This window comes from Cydia amplana, chromosome 14 (assembly GCF_948474715.1).
Source record: "Cydia amplana chromosome 14, ilCydAmpl1.1, whole genome shotgun sequence".
NCBI lineage: Eukaryota > Metazoa > Arthropoda > Insecta > Lepidoptera > Tortricidae > Cydia > Cydia amplana.
In genome coordinates this window covers 9,438,065-9,455,496 of record NC_086082.1, presented here as the reverse complement: position 1 = coordinate 9,455,496, position 17,432 = coordinate 9,438,065, and the positions used below count along the sequence as shown (strand labels likewise).

The following is a 17,432-nucleotide window of genomic DNA, read 5'->3' as shown; positions in this document are numbered from 1 at the left end:
ATTTGCGCGCCAAGCAGTCTGCGGGGAGCAAATAAAACAGACTGTTGCCAACTGCCATGCCAAGTCCGAAGCTTTTTTGGCTGTGCGTTATGTGGTATTTCATAATTTCGGGGCAAAACACACGGAAACAATGTGGTAATACTTGTACGGAAGAACCAAAGTAATGCTTACGAGAAAGGAAATAAATTAGTAGATACCAGTAGGTATCTCTTAGTTGATTTTGTGATAATTGTTGGTTCGCACGAACAGAAAGTAATCAAACCGTAAATCTACGTTAAGGAATCGGATTATTCATAATGTTCTTGAATGATTGGGATAGTAGTAGTAGTAGTAGGTATGTAATCAAAATTGCAAATTACAGGTGCTTTCGTTTCGTAATCAACAGTAAATCAATACTGTGTCATTTCATTACGAATAAGACGGAAAAGACTCATGTAAAATTATGAACTTTATCCAGTTTCCCTTGACATTAAATTCTCATTTCCAATTATGATTTTCATATAATACACACTAATCTTACTCCTAAGAGCATATCCAGTAAAATAGACTTGATATTTGTATAAATACATTTTTAAGTTCTTATGTTTGGAAAGACATGAGAGACACAGTTATCCTATAAAAAATCAATTCAATACGCTAGTATAGTAGGTACACAATACAATACAATACTCTTTATTGCACACCTCACATACTCGTAGTTTACAATAATTGTATACGTACAGTAACAGTAACATAAACAAAGACTATGATGAAGATAGAGGTAACAAGAGGCGGTAGTCTAGTAGGTACTGGAAAGGTATAAAACTTTGATGCATCAATTTAAAGTGCAGTTCAAGCGTTAGGACTTCTGCGTGTAAAAAATACCTTCAGCTTAGAACCCAAGGGACACTGGCAGTTAGCGTTAAGGGTCAATGTCGTTTCGTCAATGTCATTGCGTCAGTCTGATCGGTGTATTCCCAGAGGCAACTAACATGTTGTTACTACTTGTATATTTATGTACTACTAACTACTATACTACTACTAGGTATGTTCAGAATTAACTCCCAATAGTTAGCCAAACGCCGTCTTAGGCGTGACAACGTGTGGAAGAGACACTATAATAACGTCACTTTTTTATAGGAATTTTTAATTCGTTGGTATTGAAGTTAGGAACTGAACTGGAATTGGAAGAATTGCACCGTCTCCTACCCCCAGGTATTAACGGATCCAACTTATATAAAATTCAGTTTTCAATTTCGTCTGAATAGTACTGAAACATGTTTCTAAGTTATATTCACTTTTCTATGTTTATGTGTTCTTAGTATCTAATTTATGGGATTTGGTCGTTTTACTGCAAAAAACCGTCTCTGTTTTTATTCAATTTGGCAAGAATTATATGGCTGTTACTAAATGAGATTATTCTTGTATTTATAGTAAGTAGGCAGGTGGTAGGTAGGTAATTTTAAACTTATACCAGTTTAATAGTAATATAATCTGGTACTTACCACATTTTTTGCACCAAAGACAATTTGTGAATAAACAATTAATATCTGGGAGACCGAGATTTGCTCGGAAAACATATGAAAACTCGAAAACGCGCGTTTTCCCAGAGATAAGACCTAGCTAGATCGATTTTTCGCCCCCGAAAACCCCCATATACCAAATTTCATCGAAATCGTTAGAGCCGTTTTCGAGATCCCCGAAATATATATATAAATAAATAAATAAATAAATAAATATGCAAGAATTGCTCGTTTAAAGGTATTAGATAGCTAGATAGATAGATAGATAGATAGGTTTTAGGTGAAGATATTATCTTCACCTAACTTGTTACTTGATGCGTTTCGTTTTAAAAATGTCACACGGCCATTTTAAAATGCTACATGTATGTATATGAATGTAACGAGTATGAATTGATATTAATTAGTAGGTAGTGCGTATTCCTTATAAGTTCCTGCGACCTGTCACGTCGATAGTTTCCTTATAAGCCGGGGCCTTGTGTCAAAGGTCTGCTAGTACCGCTGCCATATATCACTGCTCTAGATTTATCGTTTCTGTATGTCTTGGTTCAATTAATTCAATACGATAGTAATATTTATTACATGTGCCCTTAATGATAATTACTGTTCTTGCACTTAAACTTGTTAGACGGCTATGAGACGAAATTAGACTGATATTGAAATAAATCAGAACCGCAAATCGAAAAATAAACTTTCGAGGCTAGCAGTAATAAGTATTTACTATCTCCCCTTTCTGCTTCTCCACGAACCTATAAAGACGCTCGATATTTCCGCTGCACCGTCATTCACAGAAAATTTCATCCAGTTTGCAAATACACCGATATGTATATACAACAGACCCGGCGTCTAGGTTGCGGCAACAACTTCCTCGGCCAAACATTATGCATCGGCACGAACTTTACCGTAAAATGTTCATGCATACACATAAAGTACGCTGTTACAAAACATTTTGGGACGCATTTTGTTTATGCAATGTGTTAATAATTATAATTATGTGTTTTGTTACATAGGGCTTGCAAATATTCGAAACTTTCAGATATTCGAATATTCGACTTTTTCTGACGACGTATTCGAATATTCGAATAATTATTCGAATATTATAAAAAATAAGAAAAGGAACGAGAAATCGGTTTATTATCGTTTTTTCACATATTGCTAAAACTAAGGATATTTGGCAGAAATCCACTTAATTGACTAGATTTTATCATCCTACTATTTATAAGATGCCCACATTTATAAAAACAAGTAAAACGCCAAAATTAGACGTATTTAATATTTCTAGATAAAACTTATTATAAATGCGTCGTTGCGTGAAATAATATAACTTTAACCATGCAAACACCTAGGTATGTAAGATATTTTTTTTAGTAGGTAATTATTTTCCGATTTAAATTAAATTGTAATCACTCAGAGGCCTGTAAAAATGCCTTTAATTTCATTGTAGTTTGAAACTTTATTGACTTTATTGGTTTTGGCAAGTTATTATTCCTAATGGTCGGCTAATTATATAATATTGGAATATTTAAGGGAAAAAGTTAGTTGAGTACTGGGTGGATTATTCGTCAGCTAAAGGTGCATGGTTAGATTACCAAGTTGGGCAGGTTTGGTATGATTAAATTTGAGAATTGCGATGTGGCAAGGTTTATACTTCAAAAATTCGCTTAACGTACGCTTGTACTGAATAAACAGAATGACCTTTTAACTTAAAACTTACGCACCGTAAAAATAACTTACTTTTTGATTTCGTTTTCTTTTAAATTGAGTTAGGTTTCACTGTATTCACGAAGTCTATCGAGAGGAATACAGTAAAAATATTATTTCCTTCGTATTTGGGTACCTACCGTTCCTCATTCATTGTAAATACCCGTAAAACACACAGAAACTGTAACTACAGCGGATGACATAGATTTTTTTATAGTAATAAAAAATATTCGAATATTCGAAACCTGAGCGGCCGAATATTCGAATATCAAAACAGGTCGAATATTCGACAAATTCGAATATTCGAATTGCAAGCCCTAGTTTTGTACTAGCCACTGCTATAAACATGTGCACGATATTTCTGTTCCACCGTCGTTAACAGAAAATTTGAGTAGTCTCATTTTGAGATGTATTTTAATTTATGCAATATGTAAATTATAATTACTTTTTTACTTATTATTTTGTACTACATCACATCGTACTTCAAGTTGACTGTTTTTTCTTGTCAGTTGAGTAGGTATGTATTCTATATTAATTTTGATTAGTATAATATCTTACTTTTTATCAATTATCATCCTCATTAAAGACAAATACGGGTATGTTTTAAATTATCTACACCGTTAATCTAAGCGACGCGGTGAAAGATTTTGAACACTATCGCTAGTTCTAAGTATTCTAGGTATTTTGCGTTCATTAAAATCATATCGCAAAAGTCATCCACAACACAACGAAACGATGAAATGGTCCCATGTTTACTAGCTATTATATTTACTATCTATTTGGAATGACATGAAAAAAGCAGAAAAAGTAAGACATTGGTCGTGGGTATGGGAAAGTTCACACGTGTTGGTTGAGCACCGATGTCGTTATAAAGCTTAGATTACATTATTCACGACTTATATTGCATACTTTTACCCGCACAGAACGTTACCGCCATGTGTTTTATATAAAATACTTTCATATTCTTAACTATTAACCATCGGTAGACCTTATGTTGTTGTGATAAGGTTCATAAATGGTCCGGTAATAGTGTCGACGGTACATATAAATAAAGGAGCAGTATATTTCATTCGGTAATTCCTAATGGTCTCGCATAGGCGGCGCCTATGGTCTTTCCTTATTAGGTAATGGGTTTATTTTGAGCTTTATGTGGTTTCCTTTATTGCCATGGGCAAGGTGAATGTACGTTTGATATGTAATAAAATTGCACAAAATGTAACAGAGCAATACCATTAATTTGACGCTTCCATAAAACTTCCAATTTGTAGTATAGCTTAATTTTTCCTAGCTTACTTTGTGAACATAACTTATAATTGTATAACATTATAGAAAACTTTCTGACAGCAACGAAAATGCCACATAATTTTCGCCATCTAATTAGTAACGTGGTAGATAAACCGCACAAAAAACAGCACAACTGTAGAAAGCATAAAATTTTCTACGAATGTAGATTATTCGTGATTATTATATTTTTTTAGCTCCTATAAGAACTGCCGGCTTGCTAGTTTAAGCTAAAAACCCGTTTCGAATTATACCAATATATAGATGAGATTGAAATTGATTGTACGAAGTGCATATTAATAATGCAAGACAGACTGATATATCTGCTGCGAATCACGACCGGCTTCTATTTCCCCCGAGGCTCGGCCGTGTGTCCGCCGCCTTATGAGCTGCGTATTCTCAATGGCATCGCGAACCTAGGCGAGTCGGGGTATTTGTCTATCCACTGTAAGATATCCTTGAGATCGGTAGCAACATAATTATATAATCAAAAACCTCATTTTATACTGGTTATTTTGCGCCATCAGCTTAATCGCGCTCGGCAAGCGTTTAGAATTACACTCCCGATCGACATTGCGCCGACTTCACTGAGAAATACAATGTACAATGCATTTAAGACAGTGTGAATATTAAAAGCTTTCATTTTATACGACATCAGACGAAATTAAAGATAGAGATATGGATCTTAAACTATAAAACTAACAATAACTTTTTCTTATCTCAAGATGGTTTTATTCTCACCAACACCGAAAATCTAATAAAATGTATTTTATTTTGAATTATAATAATTATATAAAAATATTTAGTATGATTATAGCATTTTATCAGGTTGAAAAATATACCTTGGTCATTACTCAAACCATTTGTAGCGTGACTCAACATAACATACAGAGAAAATGGGTAGTGGGTATACGTATACGACCGATAAATTAATTAAAACTAAAACTCACCAATTAAAACGTACGCAGCCAAGCACCTGGTAAGGGTCCAACTACACTCATTAAATAAAATAAAATACACAGTGGGAAAAATTGTGCCCACCAACGCGGAACGGGCTTCATGCTCTCTGAAACTTCTCGCGCTTCTTGGCTCGATTACGACAGTCATTTCACAACTAAAGTGCATTATATCGAGAATCAAATACAGACGAAAATCAATCATAATTCAACGCGGCAGAATCGAAATTTAAGTCAGCATATATGGACATTAGTGCTATTTTTGCCTGTGTGTAAAATATATCGAGTAATTCGAAACCTGGCGTGTGTGCTATATATACGCTTTATCGAGTATATGCATAGGTATTTTGGATTTTTTAAGGATCTTTAAAATATATATCACACTTTGCACAATATCATAAACAGGCTGATTAGGGTTGCAAATAGAAAAAAAAAACAAATGTTTTTTTTCTCAAATTTATGAAAAAAAAAACATGACAAAAAACCATGGTGCCAACCATGGTTTTTTTTCTAAATTAGGTTTTTTTTTTCAGATGAACAGAAATATGCCACAATAACGGTTTTTCGTGATTTATTTATATAAGTAACTTAAAACTAAGTACGTTAAAGTAAGTATATCAGTACATTATCCGGAATCCCTGAATTCCCCGATGCGGCGACGAGAGGCGTTGGTGTTGCCAACAGTAAATTGCGATAACTACCACTACAGATTTCATTTATGTTGTTATTAATCAAAGTTGTTAAATTAAATTGGTTTAATGGTTAACATAGTCTAAAACAAGTTAAACAACCGTATAAAAGTAGGTATTAACTGCCTTGCAATTTTTGAGTTTTCATACTTTTGAAAAAAAACGTACTCCAGAAAAAAACGGTTTTTTTTTTCACGGTTTTTAGGGTTTCGTACCCAAAGGGTAAAAACGGGACCCTATTACTAAGACTCCGCTGTCCGTCCGTCCGTCCGTCCGTCCGTCCGTCTGTCACCAGGCTGTATCTCATGAACCGTGATAGCTAGACAGTTGAAATTTTCACAGATGATGTATTTCTGTTGCCGCTATAACAACAAATACTAAGAACAGAATAAAATAAAGATTTAAGTGGGGCTCCCATACAACAAACGTGATTTTTGACCGAAGTTAAGCAACGTCGGGCGGGGTCAGTACTTGGATGGGTGACCGTTTTTTTGCTTGTTTTGCTCTATTTTTTGTTGATGGTGCGGAACCCTCCGTGCGCGAGTCCGACTCGCACTTGGCCGGTTTTGTTTTTCATGTTTTTTTTTTCAAGTCAGAAAAAAAACCGTTTTTTTACAACCCTAAGGCTTCCTCTAAATTGAACGTTATTCAGTCTTTGAACTTTAAATTGGGCATACGTAAGTAAAGATTATGCCCATGCATTGTTGATTCATAATTACACCATATACATATACATTGGCATATTATGTATATGAACAGTCATACAACCATAAGGAACTACTTATATAATTCGTTACATTTTCGTGCTGTAAAGTTATGTTGTGTAGATAAATATATTTTGAAGACATAACCAATAGTAGACCAAATTATAGCGTACCTATTCGTAACTCACCTTAAATTGTAAAGATTGATACTCTGCAATAACTCGAAATATATGAGAGTACCTTGCATCAAAACACCATAAATATCAGTCTTATGAGCACAAAGATAAGATCCAAAGAGGTTAATGTCATCACCGAAAATGTACGCGTATCTATTTACATAAAATATTACGACCGTTTTGTGCCAACCCTGGAGGTCGATGGGTCATTGCGGTGACAAGAGTTAGGCTAGATGAATGCAGCTGATCACTAAGCCGAGATAGCTGGGGGGTTGACGTGCAAATACATTAGGGTTGGCACGTAAGGGATTTCGGACGTTGTCAATTTGTTACCTTGAAAAGGGGTTTTCATTACAGCGCTCTACAGTATCTGATTACCATTAGTTTGCATTTTGTTGTGAAAATATTACAACACAATCCAGCGAAACGTGGTTATAGAGCGAAATTTAAAAGAACAAAGACTTGGAGCTCAAGGGTCATTGACAGCGTCTTACGAAATAAGTTAAGATTAATTTCACTTCAAGCAACGTCATCTCACAATTAATTTCAAAAGTGACATTATAATAACATCAATCACTGCACCAAATACATTCATTTTTCAATTCGCGCAGATTAAATCTCTGACGCAGCCGCAACTGACAAAAGAGAAATGGGAGCAATAAGCAAATGCCTTCTTTCATAACGCGAAATTGGTTCGAGAGCTTCGAGGACAATTCGTTGCAGAGAAATGATGGGCCCTCAGAAATGATTGCCCCTTTAGGTGCCGCCGCCCGTACCGACTAAGTCGAGGTCTCGAACAAATAAATCGAACGAAGATTTTATGGCCTGTATGGAGATTTCTCTTCAGGAGAATGTAAAAACACATTGGTGTAGACAATGGAGCTTTTTTTCTGCATGTCTCTTTAATGGAGTAATTCAAAAATGTGAAAATTTAATATCGTCGAGATCCCTAAATAAACATACATTGTTTTGTTGTGTGTCATATAAACGTAAATATTGGGCGTAAGTTTATCGTAAATGATCACGTTTACTGCCCCAAGGATCACTTAAGCATAATTTGATAGTCTGTAAACAATAACATAACATTAATTACTGATATGGATTATCCCATGCCCGGACCCATACTCGTAAGTAATAACGATTATTTGAAGAGTTTGGTCGGGTCGAATGACCCAAGTTGTTTCGGGCCACAACTGTGCCACTAATCTACAAAATTATGGGTTTTAATTATCACCGTTATAATCTTAATGCAGTCGTTACGAGTACCTGTCGTAATTTTTATACACCATTTGTCGTTCTACGGGATCGTTGTTATAAACAACGAAAGTGAACTAAAACACCTAAGTAACTTAATTATCTTATTTATATCAATGTTTTAGTTACAATTTAAGTTAATTATAATGTTAGGTTAGATGTCAAAGGCTAACGAAATCTGTCATCTTTGTTAATGTTTACAGTATTTGCGACTTGTATTGACCTCCACTTTACAAATCTTAACGTCGACGCATAAAAAATTGATAATCAAAACAAATGTACACACATTTGCGCTTTTGACATGTAATGTGCCATAAAACAGGAAGTATCAGTTACTAACTGGGTGAATGTTGCCACCATCATCTCATTTATCGGATGACACATATTTCTAAGCAATGGAACCATTTATCATCATGAAGATAGATGTTCCGTAAATACAATCTCTGCAGCCGAAGCGATGAATAGAGAAATTTTCACTCAACCAACTTGCAAAAAATCACTCAATCGCTCAGATTCTATCACAGATGACGTCATCCATCAGTAAGCGAGTTCGAAAAGGGGCATTAACCCCTCGTCCCTTCAATTACCATCTTTAGCTTTCAATTTGCCGTTTTGTGGTAAATATGAAAAAAGACGAGCAAGGGAAAATTCTAAAATGGGTAAATAGACTGAAGTGGTAATGGGAGGCAATTTCTGTGTCGTCATCCGACGTAATGAACTGAAATGCTCTAAATAAGTAGAACAATTTAGGTACTTATCTTATTATTACCTGGTAGTTTTAAAATTTGCTCTACATTCACATTTATAATACCTAGTTCATTGCAGTTAGTAAATGGTATTGTATTTAGGATACATACTTTTTATCTCGAGACAGGGATAAGATTCAGTAGGTCGGAAATTTGTACTGTGCATGAATATGACGCCGCCATGGGAGTATGGGGCTCATTACTTATCTTCTTTTGACAGCTGTCAACTAGTATGAAGATGTTGTCCCATGAAAGTTAACAGATTCCCATGCGTGATGGAGTATTTTTGCGCATCACAACACCACTGACAATAGGCATTTCCTAAGTGCAATAATGGTTTCCTGGCAGCACACTCAACTACTAGAGGAAGTGGACTGCAATTATTAGGGATTGCGACACATTGTATATGCCGATCACGTACGCTTCTTAAGGATCTAGCTTTGCTTTGGCTTCGGATTGCGGAATCTAAAGACTTGAGTAAATGAAATTCGACTTGGACACAATTCGGTGCCGTGACCAGGATTTTTAAAACCTGTTTTTAACCAAAATAGAATTAATGAATAAAACTATTTAGACGGATTAAATTAATGAATTTAAAATACATTCCAACGTTACCAACCCTTAACCGTAGACAATATAAAAACAGTATTGTTGTATAAAAGCCTTCTTGCAACGAAAGTGCTGTACTGAGGCGTATGCAAATTTCCTTGTTACGGTGGCATTATGTTTCGTATTAAAATAAAAATCTCTTAAACGTCATGGTTTCCTGAAATCAGCCATAATAATTTTCTTAATTTAGACTAGTTACGCTGTAATGAAAGTGCTGCAATATTTACGATGTTTGGTCGTCAGTTACTACTAAATCACATCACATCACCACTAAATCACTAATGCATAATATATCTGTTTAGTAAACAACCACGCTAGTTAGTTACTTTATGTCGTAACGAGCTGTTACGCGTTCCTGATTGGCGTTACCCGTTATTACAATAAACCTTTATGATTTAAGTTATCAGAGCACAGCAAGCACAGTTATTTGTTGTCGTTGAACTTTTATTTGATATGTATTAGAGTTTACTTTAACGGGAAAAGTTATTCTTTATGTATACTAAATTCTAATGTTGGTATGGAATAATATTGGCATTAAATAGCTAGATAGATAGAACGAGGTAACTACCTATTATGCTATTCTGACATTTGTGACATGTAAATAAATAAATGAAATATTAAGGTATTAGTGGCACTCCACATTTTCAATATCCATTTGATTCCATAATGCTCCAATAATAGGCCATTTCAAGTTGACGTCATTACCAAGTCTAGCTCTAACCAGTGAATGATCTCATTGTCTATAAAATGGTCTGAGTCATACCGTAACGAACATCGCTTTAATCACCTTAAGTGTTAAGTACCAGAGCCATCACGATCTGATTTTTGATGGAACGAAACCTTACTAGGCCAGCTTTACGAGTATGTCATTTCACCTACATACCTAATTGTTAAATCGACCTTCACTTGTTAGAATAGTCGTCGTCATGGGACTGACCTATAAAGTTAACACAGGTCACTTGCCCTAGATGAATCAATCAGAAATATCAACAAACAGGTGTGAAGATGAGTTGTTGGAGTATTGAGTTGTACCTGTAGTATAAAATCGTATAGGATGTAACTGAAGTTTGCTGCTCGTCGAGTAGATATAATATGAGTAGTGCCCGCAAGTCCTACAAAATGCTTCATAATGCGAAGTCTCTTGTAACGTAGTCTATGAAAGCGAATAAGTCCATTAGTGAATCGAATGGCGTCCAGACATTTTTGCCGCTATAAATATGGTCTATCATATCCCGCTTTATAGACATTGAGGCGTGTCTGATGGACATTTTACGGTCGTTTGCCAGTAAATATTAGCTTTTGTTATTTACATTCCTAATTAGGCCGATATTTTCTGTTTGCATACCTACCTTACCTAATATAAGCGTAATGTTATGACAATTGACTGGTCGGGTTTGTATATGTTATTATAGTATAAAGTCATTACCCAAATTAGAGTTGGTTGTTGTATTAGTTATTAGGCTAGTGTAATAATTTGATCTAAATAACGATAAGGTGAATAGTAGACAACAATATACTTGCATTAAGATATTTATGCTTGTTGGTAAGGCGTGGTGTGCATTGTTTAAGTACGGTGCCGAAGATCATTGATTTGTTTAATACAAACAGTAAATTATTTGTAGCACTTTAACACAAGTCAGGTGAAATTGAAGCCACGTAACCGCAATATGAGATCATAAATGTAGGGTATGCCAACAATTGTAATATGTCGGGTAGTTATATAATAAAGTCAGTTAGTGCCCAGCTTGCGTTTTACTTAATACATTCCATTGGCGCAGTCGGGATTTTTAATTAATTAGCGAGTATATACGCGTTTTCGATTATCTAAGTGATTATATAGGAGTGTGGTGTGCCGCGCATAATAAGTTTTTGTGGATTGTAAAATGCCAATCGGTAAAATCGAAGCGTTCGATCTAAGCTCTAAGCAATGGCCGGCTTACGTACGACGTGTCAAACAGTTTATTTTACTAAACGAAATTAAAGACACTTTAAAAGTGCCTACGTTAATTACCGTGGTTGGTGACGCGACTTACTCGTTAATGTGCGACCTTTGTGCTCCTAGCCACCCAGAGACAAAAACATTTGATGAACTCGTCAAGTTGGTTTCCGATCACCTCGAGCCGCAGCGCTCAGAAATCGCTGAGCGGCATATTTACCGACAACGGAGGCAACAACCTGGTGAAACGCTGACGGATTTCCTACAAAGTCTGAAACATCTCGCAGTCAATTGTAATTTTACAGGAAGGTTAGAGGAGGAGTTGCGAGATCAGTTCGTCTCTGGTTTGGCAAGTGAGGCCATGAGATCACGGATTTTTGCAGAGAAAAATATTAAGTACAGCAAAGCAGTGGAACTAGCTCTGGCACTGGAGGCCGCGGAGAAACATGCGGTCCTAAGCGGGACCGGCGGGGGCTCGACGGCGGCGGGTGCGAACGGCGGCGGCGTCGGCGCGACGGGCGAGGGCCTGCACGCCCTGCACGCGCGACACGGCGGAGCCAGGCCGCGACGCCCGACCGAGGGTGCGGAGCGCGGCGGCGGCGTCGGCGCAAGGGCATCCGGCGGCGGCGGCGGCGGCGGCGCCGCATATAACTCGACGGGCGAGGATACGGCTTGCTGGAGATGCGGTAAACGGCATCGCGCAAATAAGTGTCGTTTTGCTAATTATAATTGCGATCAGTGTAACCAACGCGGACATTTAAAAGTGATGTGTCCAAAAAGTGAACGGCGTAATAGTGACAAGCGGCAGCATTACTTAAGTGATAATTCCGAGGACGAGTTTTACCATATTCAGATGCAATCCCGAGGTAACGACCCTTATTTTGTTGACATGGAAGTTGATGGGTTAAATGTAGAAATGGAAATCGATACCGGCAGTAGAATATCAGCAATTAATGAACAATTTTATCAACGTTTTTTTAAAAATAAAGAATTGTTAACTGATTATTCCAGATTTCGTAGTTATCATGGCTCACGAATTGAACCTCTTGGATACCTCTCTGTCGAAGTGTATTTTGAAGGTATGAGAGTGTATAACCAATATCTATATGTTATTAGAAACGGTGGCAGGCCACTGCTAGGTCGAGACTGGCTTAGAGCGTTCGGTATTAAAGAGATAAAAATTAACCAGATAGTGGAGGATCAATTCGTGAAGCAATTGTGCAAAGATTACCCAGAAGTGTTTACTGACAAGTTAGGAACATGTAAAAAAACTCTCAACTTAGAGCTAACGGATTGCGAGGGTGTGTACATGCGGGCGCGGCCGGTGCCGCTGGCGCTGCGCGCGGGCGTCGAGCGCGAGCTGGCGCGCCTGGAGCGCGACGGTACTATATACAGGGTGAGTCATTCTGATTTTGGAACTCCCATTGTGCCGGTGATCAAAACAAACGGGGAACTTAGGTTGTGCGGTGATTATAAAATAACAATTAATCCTAAGCTAAAGCGGGACTATTACCCTCTACCGCGTATAGAGGAGTTATTTGCCAACTTAAGTAACGGGCAAGAATTCACAAAAATCGACCTTAGACATGCATACGAGCAAGTGATGTTAACTGAAAGTTCGCAACGTTTCACCACAATCACCACGCATATAGGTACATTTTCTTACCGCCGCACACCCTATGGCCTCTCATGTGTGCCGGAAAAATTTCAAAAATTAATGGAGGAGACTTTGCGGGGGGTACCGGGCACAGTGGTGTTTCTGGACGATATTTGCGTCACGGGACCGGACCGCCATACACACCTCCGCAATCTCAGGATGGTACTTGAGAGGCTTAAGGAAATGGGGTTAACTGTCAAAATGGAAAAATGTCAATTCCTTCAAGAAAAAGTACATTACCTAGGATTTATCATTGATAAAACCGGTTTACACCCGGACCCGACTAAGCTTGAGGCAATCACTAGTTTACCGACGCCTACTGACGTCACGCAGTTAAAAAGTTTTTTAGGTCTCTTAAATTATTACGGGAAATTTATTCCGAATCTTAGTACCTTATTACATCCACTGCATGCGCTTTTAAAAAAAAATGTCAACTGGTCATGGAACAGTGATTGCGAACAGGCTTTCAACAAGGCAAAAAAGATGTTGGTTAGTGATCGCGTTTTGGCGCACTATGAGGAGGGGCGGGAGCTCGTGCTATCTGTGGACAGCAGTTCGTATGGCGTTGGCGCGATTTTGGCGCACCGGTACGCGGACGGCAGCGAGCGGCCCGTCAGCTGTGCCTCGCGCACGCTCAACGACGCGGAGAAGAACTACAGCCAACTCGATAAAGAGGCCTTGGCCATATTTTATGGGGTGACTAAGCATCACCAATATTTGTTTGGGAGGCAGTTCTTGCTCCGCACGGATCACAAACCGCTCATGTATATTTTTGGTGAAAAGAAAGGTATTCCACAGACGGCTGCCAGCCGGTTACAGCGCTGGGCTGCGCGGCTGGCGGGCTATGATTATAAGGTTGAATTTGTTAGGTCCGCGGATAACGGCCCGGCGGACAGTCTATCTAGGCTTCCATTGTCACACGAGCGTCGCCCCGCCTCAGAGACGTCGTGTTTTAATATGTTGGAAACAATGCCAATTAATTTTAAGGATGTGGCTAATGAAACAAAAAAAGATCCTCTGTTATGTAAGATTCTAGGATACATAATGTTCGGTTGGCCATTATCCCCTAATCGAGAGGAAGAAAAACCTTTTTTTATTCGTAAGGACGAATTGTACGCGGACTTAGGGTGTATTTTATTTAAATATAGAATCGTGATTCCAACTATATTAAGGAGTGAGATATTAAAGGAAATCCACGCAGGTCATTTAGGCATTAACAAAATGAAAAACTTAGCTCGTAATTATATTTATTGGCCGAACATGGATGCAGAAATCGAGGCGACAGCGCGCGCGTGTACCGCGTGCCGCGCGGTCCGGGACGCGCCCGCGCACGCCCCGCTCCACCCGTGGGAGTTTCCTTTATACCCGTGGAGGCGATTGCACGCCGATTTTTTTGATTGTGCGAATAGACGTTTCCTTATTGTTATTGACGCTCATTCTAAGTGGGTAGAAGTTTTGCCTATGTCAGGAACGACAGCGGGGGCGACAATAAAAGCTTTCCGTTCGGTATTTGCCAGATTTGGCTTGCCCTCTCAATTAGTCACGGACAATGGCCCGCCATTTTCTTCGGAGGAATTTAATACGTATTGTAACAGAAATTCGATAAGACACACCACATCGGCGCCATACAGACCGCAGGGTAATGGGGAAGCAGAAAATGCGGTAAAAACAGTAAAAAAAGCAGTAAAACGGGCAGTTATAGAGGGGGTAGACATTATAGAGGCTTTAAGTAGATTTTTGTTCCAATATAGGAACAGCGAGCATGCCACCACGGGTGTGGCACCAGCCGTGGCACTACTCGGGCGGCGGTTGCGCGGGCGCCTCGACGCGCTACGCCCCGACCCCGCGGCCGCGGCGCACGCTGCGCAGAGCAAGCAGGTCGCGGCGGCCGGCGGCCAGTACCGGCGGTTTCACGTGGGGCAACCTGTGCTGGCGCGTGATTATTCTAAAAGGGGCGAAAAATGGTCTGAGGGCCAGATTACGGCGACCACGGGTCCAGTATCGTATAAAGTGGACGTCGGAAACGGTGCGATTTGGCGGCGGCACCAAGACCAAATTATTCCGTTAAGGGATAATAGTAATACTTCTAGGTTCTCCTTGTCGCGCGCGAGTATGTTGCCGGCGGACGCCAACTCTGGCGAGACGGATGGCGCCGGTGGGGGATCGGTGACGGAGGTGGCTGGCGAGTCTGCAGGGGTTGGTGAGGAGACTAATAGGGAAAGCGCAGCTGATTTCACCAAGTCAGCCGAAGAGTCAGATGCCGAGTCTGACTACGAGTACGGGGACGCGGTAGACACTGACAGGTTGCCGGGTGAAGACAATGACGAGCACCACGCAGGGCTCACAGCCACTTCCGCTCGAAGCATTCGGGCCCAACGTAGGGCTAATAAAAAGCTTACTATAATGGAGCCTGATCGAACTTAAGGTTTAATTAAGTTAAGGATAAAAAAATGCATTACATTAGTCTTCAGTATAATTCTATAACAAATAAGTTTCTTTTTGTTAAGATATTTAGCACAAGCCTTATTTTCTGGGTTCGACGTTTAAAACACAATACTTGAGTTAGGTACAATAAGGTAATTAATTACAACATTTAACGGACGTTCACGGAAATTTAAGGCTTTTCCTAGGTATATCAATCGAAGTGTATGAATATTATCATGTACCTACTTTTTTTCATTCGATTTGTCTTCCAGTGATGGGAGGGGTATATAGGGTAAATATTGTTATTTATATAAAAAATTATTAGAGGTTAATTAAATTAGTGATTCTTAAAGGACTATGTCTTGATTTGGTGGTGGGATGTGTAGGGTATGCCAACAATTGTAATATGTCGGGTAGTTATATAATAAAGTCAGTTAGTGCCCAGCTTGCGTTTTACTTAATACATTCCATTAAAGATACGTACGTGTACCAAATACATATGTATACGTATGTAATAATTTTGACTTATCAGTCCTTTTCTTGCAGTAGGTATGAACATTTTTCTGTTGACGTTTTTTTTTTCATGGACAGGCGAATCGAAGCTGTCGTCGAGTGTGGCGACATTTTATAATTGCTTCGTCAAATTTGTTCGTTCAGTTTCTCGAGATGTTTTGATTTACGTTCAACTCTTAGACACTTACTTAGATAGTTTCAGTTTCAGTTGTGGGTGTGACGTATAGGTACTAAAATGTCTTGCCAAATCTTACACAATTGTTTTTTTTTTAATTTCTTAATTAGAAACTTAAATAGATCTCATAATACTCAAAGAAAAAGTGACTAATTTTCACTGGCGATGGCGGAGGCTTCAGCTATCGCCGTTGACGCCATGATGGGAGGCCACTTCGTCACTACGGTACCCGTCCCAATTACTCGACAATATCTATTATTGCAATTTCTTTATTAGACGCTACTACTCTAGTATACTAAAAGGCAGATGAATAATGTTTCCATGTATTTTTGTTACAGGAGCACATAAATTTGGTCGGAACGGACGAGAATTTGGGGCCTGTCGTGATGTCCCTCAAGAACGAACATATGGCGGGACACGACCACACCAGGATACTCCTCAGATTACGCACAGAGACCATGCACGGACTCATACCCACCACTAGTAAGTTTATAAATATGTACATACATTAGATATGAGCGCCGCGCCGGCGCGCCGCCGCCGCCGACAAAATTTTCGCGCCGCCGCCGCCGACGCTACGCTATCGGCGTGGCATCGGCGTGACCTTGGTAGTTACGACTACTTTCGGAATCAAATAATATATTTTTAATCGGGTTTAGATCATTAACGGCGCCACTTCGAATAGTTTATAGGCATTCAAAAGGTGGTTTAGGCCCTTATAATTCAAAAATATCGAAGGCAAATGCAAACTTATTTATCTAGTAAGAACGCGCTACTAGTCTTGGGGAAACGAAATTATTTAATATCAATTTTAACATCAATACATTGGCCTTAGCGTCTAATGTAGACGATTTATGGTGTAAAACCGGAGAAATATCCTATTACACCGCCTGGGACGAAATTAAGGAAACGCAGGGATGCCCAGCACCTGCATTACCCTCTCGGCTTCACTGTCTTATCCCACAGGAAAGTCGAGCCAATACGTGTGGAGACAGGTCAGCTGCAGGAATCTGCCGCTTATTTCAGGTTGAACCCTACTCGCGCCTTACGGAAACTCCATTCCGGGTTTTATTTTGGAGTATCCTTCTCCTAGATGGATTGCAAACCAATGC

The 17,432-nt window shown here is 38.9% G+C and overlaps 1 protein-coding gene across 10 annotated transcripts in view; it reads left to right on the top strand.

Moving 5' to 3' along the window:
• Nucleotides 1–17,432, top strand: part of LOC134654117 (rap1 GTPase-activating protein 1) — a 433,547-nt gene that overhangs the window by 397,676 nt on the left and 18,439 nt on the right. For all 10 annotated transcript variants that reach the window (XM_063509551.1, XM_063509550.1, XM_063509557.1 and 7 more), the window contains one exon: nt 16,659–16,803. In XM_063509551.1, the coding sequence (XP_063365621.1) occupies nt 16,659–16,803 (145 nt within the window). The remainder of the gene's footprint in view (nt 1–16,658; nt 16,804–17,432) is intronic.